The 12,217-nt window shown below is 35.8% G+C and overlaps 1 protein-coding gene across 1 annotated transcript in view; it reads right to left on the bottom strand.

Moving 5' to 3' along the window:
* HMCN1 (hemicentin 1) overlaps positions 1 to 12,217 on the bottom strand; it is a 463,881-nt gene that overhangs the window by 69,827 nt on the left and 381,837 nt on the right. The window contains exons 69-71 of the mRNA XM_049634070.1: positions 8,670 to 8,866; positions 5,109 to 5,190; positions 3,458 to 3,594 (exon numbers count right to left, since the gene is read on the bottom strand). Coding sequence (XP_049490027.1) covers positions 3,458 to 3,594; positions 5,109 to 5,190; positions 8,670 to 8,866 — 416 coding nt within the window. The remainder of the gene's footprint in view (positions 1 to 3,457; positions 3,595 to 5,108; positions 5,191 to 8,669; positions 8,867 to 12,217) is intronic.

Here is a 12,217-nt window from a genome sequence, read left to right on the forward strand (position 1 = left end):
TTTAAATAATTTTTAAGTTGGTTTGAGTTTAATTCTGCCATTTACAACTGAAAGCTTCATGACTTAAATTAACTTTGCTTAACTTATAACAAACAATGGTCCTTTAACACTTAAAAAGAAGTAAATAAATGATTTTAGTCTATGAATATTGTTAAGTGTTTATTTTGTACCCAGATGTAGAAACAAGAATTATGAAAATATAGCAACAATGAACCCTAATCTCTGCTATTAAGTCCAACTGGGAAAATAGATGTAAACAATTAATTTTGTATAACGATGCATGATGTTCATAATCACTAAAAATTTCCAGGTAGCATCAAAGACTAATATTTTCTGGTTGCATCAAAGAAGGAACTACTTCAGGGGTAGCCTAAATAAGGTTTTTTTTGCCATATGGGATCTGTCCCAATTAGATATACCACTGACCTTCTAATTGCATGGGTCCACTTACATGTGGATTTTTTTTTTTGATAAATATAATTCAGTACTATAAATGTATTGTCTCTTCCTTATGATCTTATTAATAATGTGTTCTTTTCTCTAGCTTATTTATGTAAAAATAGAATACATAACATATATAACAATAAAAATATATGTTGATCAACTATTTATATTATTGGTAAGGCTTTGGGTCAACAATAGAGTATTAGTAAAGTTTTTGGGGGAGTCAAAAGTTATACGCAGATTTCTGACTACATGGAAGGGTTAGTGCCTCTTGTCTCCATGTTGTTCAAGGGCTAACTGTATATTTCTAATGAAAAGAGTTGTTCATATTCAAATATGCAGTTCAGCTCCTTATTTTACAAAGTCATGTATTTTCTTTAGGCCTTTAATTGCTATAGGGGCTCCTAGTGATAAAATTTTATTACCTCTGATGAGAATAAGTGATTTCTTAAACATATGGCAAGTTCTATAAAATATCTATTTTTAATTTTTTTATATGGGTATAGCAGGGTTTCAGGCTAATAAAAAAGGTCAGAGTTGATTCTTAATAATGTTTTTGTTCCATGAATATCAGTAAATTCTGCTAACTCATCAAGTCTCATATAATTTTCTCTGGTCTCTTTCCATTGGCCACCAATGATTCTTCCAAATTTAACTTCTTTCATCAGATAGAATCTTATTGTCAGTTGATGATCTTGCTTCCTATTCCATGGAGAAAATCAAAGCCCTGTGCCTGCAGTTCTCTCCTCCTCCTACCTTACTTAATGAATGCAACCTTCCTTTCTATCTTTCCATCTCTGTGGAAAAGGTCAGCCCTTCTGTCCAAGGGTGATTTCCTCACTTGTGACCAGGGTCCCATTACTTCTCTAACACATGTTATTCTCTAAACTTATTTCTCTTTCTTATATCTTCAGTCTCTTATGTATGCAAGTCTTCTACATATTTAAAGAATAGCCCATAATTATTTCCATTCCCTCTTCTTCCTTAATTCTCCCAACAATGGTAGCCTACCCTTTCCTTTGATTACTCTGTTGAAGAATGATTGTTCGGATCTTTTACTATTTCTGTGTATTGCCAAAGTCATGGACACAACTTAATTGTATCTTAGCGTGGTCTCTGTTAACCACTCCTTCTCTTTTCCTTGGCTTTAAGTACACCAGTGTCTCCTGTATTTAATCCTTTCTCTCTGAGTCCTCCTTCTCAGTTCTGTTCTTCTTCTCTTCTTCCTTTGCTCGCCTTGTAATTATCAGTGTTGCCTTATGCTTTATTCTCATTTACAGATTTTCTCACACATTCTTATGTATGCTTTCTTATGCATTTCTTATGTATGTACATCTCAAGCAATCTTATGTATGCTTTCTGGTTAACTTCATACAAACCTATGGCTTCAACAACTGGTCATACGACTGAAGACTACCAAGTCAAAGACGTTTTTGATGAAATAGGGACCTATATTTCTTAGTGCTTTTTAGAATCTCCACTTGGATAATATATCAGTAATTCAAACTCAAAATATCTGAAACTGAATTCATCTCCTTTTCATAACCAGTGAACTAACCCTGTCCCAGGACTAACATCACTTGTTCATAGCTGGAATTATTCTAAACTTCTCCATCATCAACATTCACTCAGTCTCTATCTGAACACCTAATAGTTTTGAGTAAAATGCACATATGGGAGATAAAACTATGGAAAAAATGTCAGAGCGTGAAAGGTCTTGTGAGCTAAGTGGGGTAGTTTAACATGAATCCTGAAATCTACAGGGAATAATCAAGGGATTTTAATCACAGTCTACTTCAGCCACACCAAGCTACTTGCAGTTCCTGGAAGAACAGCATTCCTTTCCCTGAAATGGCTTTGTAGATGCCATTATCTATCATTAGAATTTCCCTCTTCTTTCTCACCTAACATCTACTCATCATTTAAAACCGATTTTACCCTTTTCAAGAAGCTCCCCTGAACTGTCCCTTACCCTGGAGTCTGAGTTACTAGCTTCTCTTCTGTTTTCATAAAATGCTATACCTTGCACTAACATATGAGTTGTATCCATGCTATAATCTTTGATTTACTTCTATATCTTTTCAAGTAGTCTGTGAGCTCCTTGAAGGTCAAGACTACTCTCAGTAGCAATTATAGTGCCTATCATTACAGTAGAGGCACAATAAATAGAGAAACTGAGGCACACGAACGTTAAGTGATACCCATGATAATTTCGCATGCAAGTAACCCCCAGTTAGCATCCAGTCTGTTTTTGGTCGCTTGGTGTGATTTGGTGGTGGCGGAAGTTCTTCTGCCTTAGGGGTTAGGGGACTTAATCTTCTATTATAATTAGAGACAATTAGCACAGTAAGTTATACTAAGGATGAGGAGGAACAAAAGGGGAAAAAAGCATAAGTAATGACTAGGATAGGAACAATCAGAACATTCAAAGTCAAGGCTTTGAACCAACACTAAAAGGCAATTTAGGATCCTGGGCTGTGACACTCAGTGACAGCAGACAGATATCACATGAGAATGGGAAGCTTTAGAAAGCCAGTAAGTGTGTTCTTCAAGGATTCCTGTCTTATATTCTTGGCATCCAAGGGTATCACCTAGATTCTGGGGGTCCCTCCTGAGGTCCTGGTTTATTCTAGAAAAATTCAGTAAAAGGTTTGTCCAAGACACTTAGTAGGACAGGTCAGTTCTTTTGAGACTCAGATGGTTTATTCCCTCCCAAGTAAAGAAATAGCTGAGTATTTCAAATCCAACTTTAATCCATGGGCTCCAGGAGATACATACTTGGGCCAATTTATGGAGTGTCTGAATCAAAATACCTGTCTTTTGACCCATAGTTAGGTATTAACTACCTGAGTGAAGGTTGAGAAAATAAGGCTGATTAAAAGATCCTGTGCCCCCCCCCCCCCCATGCAATGTTGAATAACAGTAGCCTGATGTTTGGTTTTGTCTACCTAGCAAAGACTCCTCAGCTGATTTTTTTCCTCAAAATGGATTTGCGGAATTTAGGAGGATTTACCTGTAACCGATCTCCATTTTTAAGCCAAGTGATTATAGGTGGGGGCACTGCATCTGATTTGCATTCCAATGTCACTTGTCTGTTCCGTAACACAGTGAAATCCTGGGACTCATCAGTTCCAGCAATATTAGGGGGTACTGGGTATAAGAACAAACATATCAGAGGCTTGCAATAAACAAGATGTAAAATGATCTGTATTATCTTAGGTTTTCAACAAATGTTACTCCTGTTATGTAAAATAAGAGGCATAAACTTAAAACATTACGCATTCAATTTATGATATGGATGACTACAAATAGTGGACTTTTTTTTTAAGCCTTACTCTGTACTTTCAGACACATAGAGTAATGAAATTCTTCCAAGAGCCACATGAATGACAGGATAAGTAATATAATCACATTACTATCACCATTTAACAGGTAAAGAAACTAAGGCACAAAGAAAGGATTTCTTGTCCAGGTTCCACACTTGGTAATGATTTTCTCTGAACATCAGATTTGAAAACTAATAAATGAGGGTCTGCCCATCATAACCTACAGAAATGTATACACTTTCTTAATATTCAGAAATGTATCTTTTTATTAAAATGTTTTCATTTATTTTTGAGAGAGAGAGAGAGTGCGATCAGGGGAGGGGCAGAGACAGAGGGGGACAGAGGATCTGAAACACTGACAGTAGAGAGCCCAACGCAGGGCTCAAACTCACGAACCGGGAGATCATGACCTGAGCCGATGTCAGACTCCTAATCAACTGAGCCACCCAGGCACCCCAGAAATGTATCTTTTAATGTGACTTGTCAATTAGTGGCAGGCTTAATGTGTGTGTAGGGCTGGTGACAGGGGGGTACCTAAATAACAGATAATTTCCATTGCCGAGTCATCTAGGCTACAAGAATGAAATAAATATTTCCTTTTGGTTTGTTAAATGTTCCTTTCCATAAAGAGTAATTCCCATCTCTATGTTGAAATAATATTGGCCAGAGTTTAATTGGCCCAACTTTTCTAGAAGGTAATTTGGGAATAAATTTCAAAGTCTTAAATGTGTGTGTGTGTGTGTAATCAAGCAAGTGTACTTACAGAAATTTATCAAAAAAAACTAAGGAAACAGGACAATATATTTACACAAAGATGTCTATAACAGTATTGTGTATACTCGTGAAAACAGAGCAGTTTAAATATCCGAAAATAGGGAATGGATTAAATATGATGGCATATTCATAAAATGGGGCACTAGGCCATCACTAAAAATTATTATAAAAATATGGTTTTTGACACGAAAACATGTTCATAATGCCATTAAGAGAGATGAAAATGAAGTTAAATACTACATGTCTATGATATATTTCTGTGACATCTGTATGCAAAAAGGCCTTTGTGTGGTAAGACCGGGTGACATATTTTCTTCTTTATTGTAATTTATATTCTATGATTGGAAATCAATAACCACGAATTATTTGTGCAGGAACAAAATAAATAAGTCAAAAAGTCCACGGAAGTTTTTCAAGAAGGACTTGGTCAGCCAAACATAAGAACCAGATTTGCAAAATATATATTTCCTTATGTAGAAACATATGATGGAGTTGCTCATGCTCCATAAATTATGGCTTCTAATTAGGTATGTGATAGATGGTAGGAAATTTTGCCAAATTTACCATGCACTCTCACTAAATATTCTTTATCATCATCTCCTGCAGTACTGGATGCCAGACATGTGTACCTTCCTGTATCCTCCACCTGCAAAATCCAAATAGGTGAATTACACAATGTTAACTTGTCAGTTTCAGTGACGAGAATAAGTAGTTACTAGAATGAATGTAAAAGTCTCACACAAAGCAAGGTATCATTTAGGATAGCACAACAATTAAAATTTAATAAACTATTTTAACATTTGTGATTAGCACCCTGGTAGTGAGCACTGCTTGGCATCTCTATCATATATAAAACGATGTTTTAAGAGGGTTTCAATATTTGATTTCAGAACATTTGCATGTTAGGTATATTTAATGATCACAGAAAAGGCAGATGTATGTAGGACCCCACACCATACATGACAGACTAGATATACAATGTTTATTGAACCCGTTAGTATTTATCGATTTAAATGGTATCTTCCATTTAAAAGTTCAACTGGCATCTTCCTGAAGAAAATAAAATGCAATTTAAGTAAACAAATAAAATATCAGGTTATTTAAATAAAGTACATTAATACCATATTTTGAATCTAACTTTGGTACACATGGTGAAACAAAAGAGCTATATTATGTAACCCGGCTGTAAACAGTGTCAGACTGACAGAATAATCTACTCGTATCTGACTAAAACCAGAAACATTTCTTTAAAAACCCTGTGCATACTTTCCACTGAAAGTATGAGCCTTCCTTCATATGTTTGACATTGTGTAGACACAGCCCATGCTTACGTACCCATAAAATATACTCTGGGAAACAGATGATCTTACTTCTGTGAAAAGTGTATTTTGGAAAAGCAGAAAAATCCCGTTTTCATTTATTTTTAATACTTGAACATTACTAGAATATTGTGAGTTTTTGAATTCTTGCATTCAAAATTGACTTTATAAGTTATGGAAAAACTGTTTTGTAGGTTGCAAAAACTCCTTTGAAAAAATTTAAGACTGGTATGTTTGCAAAAATACTTAAATGCAACTTTAAGAAGCACGACACTCACATAGTCCTTCAATTAAGAATTCAAAATGATGGACCACTGCCTGGAGAATAATTTATGAATTTACCATCAATGTCTAAAACCCTTAAAAATCAACTTTTCTCTATCAATTAATTCTATTCCCAGTTAATATTGCTCCCCCCTCCCCCCAATTGTTTTGACTTAACCAAACTTGAACTATCATTCAAGTTTACTCTTAAGTCTTTACCTCCTCCACTAAATATTTCCTGACAACCTGTGCCCTTCTGCATGCCTACAGTCATTATATTTAGCTACATTTTCTAAACTGTGTTCTGTTTATAGAGGGTTTGAAAAGGTACAGTTAATCAGATTTCTCTAGAGCAGTATTTTGTGGAATTGTTGACATGCACTATGGTTCACAAAGAAGAGGAAGGTATAGTATGTAAGGTTTTCCAACTGTATTTGGTCACAGAATTTCCCCCAGTGGAATAACTCACAGAACTAGCGTTTGATGGAAGATATTTTAGGAAACTCTTGTCTCTAGCACACAATTTGGAATTTGCAAAGCATCCACTATGTGCCAGTCATAACTATATACTATAGTTGCATACACGAAAAGACAAAGTTCAGATAAGTGAAATTTAATGTAGTAAGTGCTATAATAGAGATACGTACAAAACGTTATGAAAATACAGAGGAGCAGAGGAACCAAGATCAGTCTTGGGAGTTAATAATATTTAATTTTCTACTTTGAAAATATCTTGAATGTTTTTTTTTTTAATTTTTTTTTTAACGTTTATTTATTTTTCAGACAGAGAGAGACACAGCATGAACGGGGGAGGGGCAGAGAGAGAGGGAAACACAGAATCGGAAGCAGGCTCCAGGCTCTGAGCCATCAGCTCAGAGCCCGACGCGGGGCTCGAACCCGCGGACCGCGAGATCGTGACCTGAGCCGAAGTCGGACGCTTAACCAACTGAGCCACCCAGGCGCCCCGAATGTTTTTTTTTTTTTAACTGTTTCTTTTCCTAATTTTATCATGTGTGTAGTTTTATGTACTCTAGACAACTGGAAACTTCTGGAAGGCTGAGACATGTTTTATGTATTATGTTTGTATTCTCCACAATAGCTAGTGCATGTGGGTCACCAACTAATACTCTGTGGGATCTTTGTCTCCTTTTGTTACAACCCAACTATATAATGTTTCCATTTAAGACCTACTGTGATGTGGCCTTAATCTTCATTTAGGGTTTATTTACCATCATTTCTTTGTTTTTATAATTCGATTCCACACAGTTTCCTTTCCCTTTATGTTACAAAATTCTTCTGGATCTGTTATCTGTTGAAATTATAACATTCAAGGATTTTCATTCAGTAAGTGGCTTAACAATTTAACTCGAGTTTCCTCTGAGTTACTGCAATGTTTGTTGGAGAGAAAAGAGGGGAATGGAAGGCGTGTTCTCCTTGATACTGAAACCAGAAATGTGCTGAGTTCTACTGGTAAGGCTTTTGAACCCAATGTAGGATCGAGACCCAGCTCTATCACCAAACTTGTCATGCAAGTACTAATCTCTCTGTGCCTGTTTCTGGCTGTGTAGAGTGGAGATAAAGACATTGCCTCAAAGAGTTGTCATGAGAGTCACTGGTGTGATAGAGCCCAGAGTTGAACATAGGACTGACACAGTAGACACTTTATAACCCTTAGCTCTCTTTTTCCGGCTCCCTTTCCTTCCTCTTTTCTCAGTGAAAAAGCACACAGAATATAATTAAATAATTTGTTATTCCAGGTTTAAAGGAACAATGATTATGGTAATGACAACAGCAGCAGGAAAAACAACAATTCCATCTAACTCTATTTAACATTACTACATGCCTATGGCACCAGTCTAGGCACATCATGTTAGATGATCTCTGAAATTCTCAAGTGTCGGAGTTAGGTATTATCACTATTTTTATCCCAGAGTTACAGATGAGGGCATTAGGGCACAGATGGAGAATATCTGTAATATAAGGTTTGTCTTTGTTAGTAAAACAGAAGATTGTTATAATAAGACATCCCAGACATGCTTCTCTTTAATATTTTTAAGATGAATTTCCTTAAACACAAACTAAAAGAACAGTCAGTTTTACTGAATTGATTGAAAAATTGTATCTGTTCAGATTCGTATGTCTCCTAGTTCATTTTGGAGACCAGAAATGCTCTTTGAGACCTCATATGTATATATGTTGGATTGTTTTTTGCCACTTTTGTAAAGGGCTGCATGGTACAAATTAAGAGCTTCAGGAAATATATTATCACTTATAGCACTGAGAAAAATTTGCAGAAATTAAAGCATCTTGCTTTCTTCTGAGTTTAATATGATACTCCTACTGCTCTTTTAGTCATGTTACCTTGTGTCTACCCAATCAGGCATACCATAGAACCAATTTACCCATTTTTAAGGTTACAGAGAGAGATCTGTGTCTTTGGACTTGATTTGTATCTGAGATTTGGATTCTAAAACATAATTTCTCCATTAGCAAGTGAGAGGTTTAACCCAGGATTAAATAACTTTTTGACTTTGACACTTACCTGGGCACTAGATATTTGAAGGACCTCTCCACCTCCAAGAGTTTGTATCTGTTCTGTCTGTGGGAGGGGCCTTCCATCCTTCATCCAGGTAATTTTAGGAGGTGGAATTCCAGAAGCAAAGCAGTTAAGTTCAAGTGGATTATTAACAATCACTGATATCTCTACAGGTTCTTCAGATCCATTGATATGAGGTGGTTCTATTTAAAGGAAATTAAAAACAACAACAAAATAAACTTGCTGTTCGATAAAATAATGCTGATTAGAAAACCTTTAAAAGAAAACTCAACTCAAATGTATGTTCATATAATATAAATTGGTTAAAACAAAGATACCAAAATAATTCCTACACGCTATTACCCGTTGTCACTGGCAGTATTTTAAGAGGGACAGATCATGCCTATCATAGATCATGAAGTAAATGGAAAGGTAATTATAGCTCAGCATTTGGGATTCAGATAATTAGAGGAGTCTTACCTAACTGCAAAGATTTGAAAACAATAAAAACTAAAGCCATCTTGTATCATTGTTTAAGGAGACATACTTAAACATAGCAGTGTGTTTTTGTACCTTCTTGATATCTATTGTTTAAAGCAACAGGCAAATGTTGTGGAATTTTGCTATCATCTTTTCCGTGCAGAACTGTAAGAGGAAACAATGACTAAGCAGAAGAAAAAACGGTTACATTTGGAGACTATTTCTGCATAAAACACATTTGTTATGTCTGGGCAGAAATAATTTCCTTTTTTGTTATTTATATTTCTAAATTACCTTTCTCAAGAGGATGTTAAAGAATCTAAACACTTGGAAGAAACATTAACGTTCCTTAGTCCAACTACTCTCAAGTTTAGGAATCCCTTTAAAACAGTCTTTCCATACAATGATCATTCAAGTTTTCTATGAACATTTCCAGCTTACTATTTCACAAGGCAGCCAAAATAGTTGTTGGACAGCTCCAAGGATTAGACTTTTTTTTTTTTTTTTTTTTTTTTTTTTTTTTAAATAAGGCACACAGTTTAAAACAGAGGTTTACAGCAGAACATCTGGAGTCAAAGAGCCTGAGTTTGGAGTCCTGGCTCCAACAATTATTAGGTTAGTGCATTTGGGCAAACCTCTAAAATAAGGACAGCACTATTATTTAACTAATAGGATCATGGTGAGCATTCGATGAGATAATGTATAAACTACACAGTTCTCTTGTGTTTCTGAATATGTTTTATTTTATAATTAAAGGTTTTAAAAAAGTTATTACTATTTCAATGTCTACCACAGCTCTTGGTATTTTTTTTTCTTTCAAATTTTTATTAAATTCTGGTTAGTTAGCATATGGTGTAATATTGTTTTCAGGAGTAGAATCTAGTGATTCATCACTTACATACAATATCCAGTGCTCAATACAAGAGCCCTCCTCATTACTCACCACCCAGCTATTGGTATTATTATTAAAACCTGCTTACTTAAAGAAAAAAAATCCACCCATGGTTTTCATTTTCCTTTCTGGAGAAAGATAATACATTAAATCTATACTCCTTTTCAGATTGTAATTAAGAAGTCAGAGTTTCTTAACCACTGACCCGTTCTTTTTTACTTTCTTCCATCTTAGGTATTGCTGTCAAAATCCATTTTATTAAGTGCATTTTAGAATGATCCAAAATTTCTTATTTAAAGTATTTCAGTGTCTCCATGTTGCTTGCTGAATTAAAGAAAAACTCCTTATCATGGCTTCCAAAGCTTCATCAATAAGGCCTTTATTTATCTTTATAACATTATGTACTTTTAATATACTTATATGTAACCTAGGCTTCAAATTAGACTACTTCTTTTCCCTCAACAAGTCCAGTCTTTTCTTGCTCTGTGACTTTACTAATGTTATTCCTTCTACTGGAACATTCTCCAATAGCCCCATCCCCTAATTGAGCATGTTCAAATACTATCAAGGTCACATTAAGGTCATTAAATTTATCTGTAAAAACTATAAATCCTCTCTTGATTCTCTCAACATCGACAATAAAATTTCTATCCCGTATCACTCAAAAGCACTTATCTGATTTTCCATTTGACTTACAGTCAATTCTTTATTCCTTTTACTTATTGGTTATTTACCATGTGCCAATCGCTGTGGATGCAAAGGCTAATCAGGCATAGCCTTTAGCCTCAAAAGCTTACAGTCACTAGATTGAAAACAACAGCAGCGTAATAGAAACAACATGCTCCCACCTGATTCAAACCCCGGTCACCAGGTCTTACAGATGTTAAGTGATTGTGAACAATTTTATTCTGGGACTTGTTCATACGTCTTATACTTTGGACAGAATAGGAGGTGCACATACTCTGATGACTCCAGAACTTATGCTTTTAGCTTAGATCTCTCTTCCGAGCTCAAGACCCATACACCTAATTATCAGATAAACATCTCCAGTGAAATGTTTGGACACTACTTCACTCTCAACATGTATTCAGACTGAACCTGTTATCTTATCCCTCCAAACCTGGTCCTTTTCCAGCATTTCCTGCATTTATGTGATGGATCTATCAATCATTCAGTCACATAAGCCCGAAACTAGGAGTCATTTTTGATATCTTCTTCTTCATCACTCTCCTGTGTCCAAATCCTCATGTAAGTCCTACTACTTCTACCTGAAATCATTTCTAAATACATTTTTCCTCTCACCTCCATTACTAATCTGAGTTACAATACTATTTACTTGGACTAACATCGCCTCTTTTCTGGATCTAGGCACCCACCCAATATTATCTACCTCTTTGTTTCTTTCACATTATCAGAGCCAGTTTTGTTGGGGCTATCAGTAAAAACTACATTTCCTAGCCTCTGTAGTAGATAGTAGACGGAGTGATATGTGACGATTCTGAGCAATGAGATATAAATGGAAGTGGTTTTGTGGGACTTCTAAGAAAATCTCTAGAGGAGCAACTCTTCACCCTGCCTATTTTTCCTGTTCTGTTGTTGAATCTACTGATGCTGGTGGTGAGCGCACAATGCATGATCACTGACAACCATGATGTAAAGGTCAAGAGAACTGTAAATATCTGAACTGGTTAACCAACACAGCTACTGCCTACCTCTAGACATCTCACTCAGCAAGAAAAACAAAAGTTACTTGTTCAAGCTGCCATACTTAGCCTCTGCTATTCACAGCCAAACACAATTCCTAATAATACATGGGTCTCTCAGAATCCACTCTTGTCCTGCTCCAAGTAGCTCTCCACTTTGCACTCAGAGTGGTCTTTTCAAACTGCAACTCTACTCATGGCATTCCACTTACTAGAACTTTTAATGGCTTCCCATTGTTCTATGATAAAAACCAAACTCTTAATGTGGTCAACAAACCCCTTCACAGCCTGGACCCTGTCGAAACTCCTTAGCTTTACTTTGTATGAGCATTTTCCCTTGTTTTCATCATTCTTCTTACACTGGACTTTTCAGAACCACTAATCCACCATGACACCTCCCACCATGTGGAGAGCATTAAGCTAAGAATAGCCATTCCCCAGGTTAAGATGGTTACTTTCAGATTTGGAGTGTAGCGCTG

Source organism: Panthera uncia, chromosome F1 (genome assembly GCF_023721935.1).
Source record: "Panthera uncia isolate 11264 chromosome F1, Puncia_PCG_1.0, whole genome shotgun sequence".
NCBI classification, from domain to species: domain Eukaryota; kingdom Metazoa; phylum Chordata; class Mammalia; order Carnivora; family Felidae; genus Panthera; species Panthera uncia.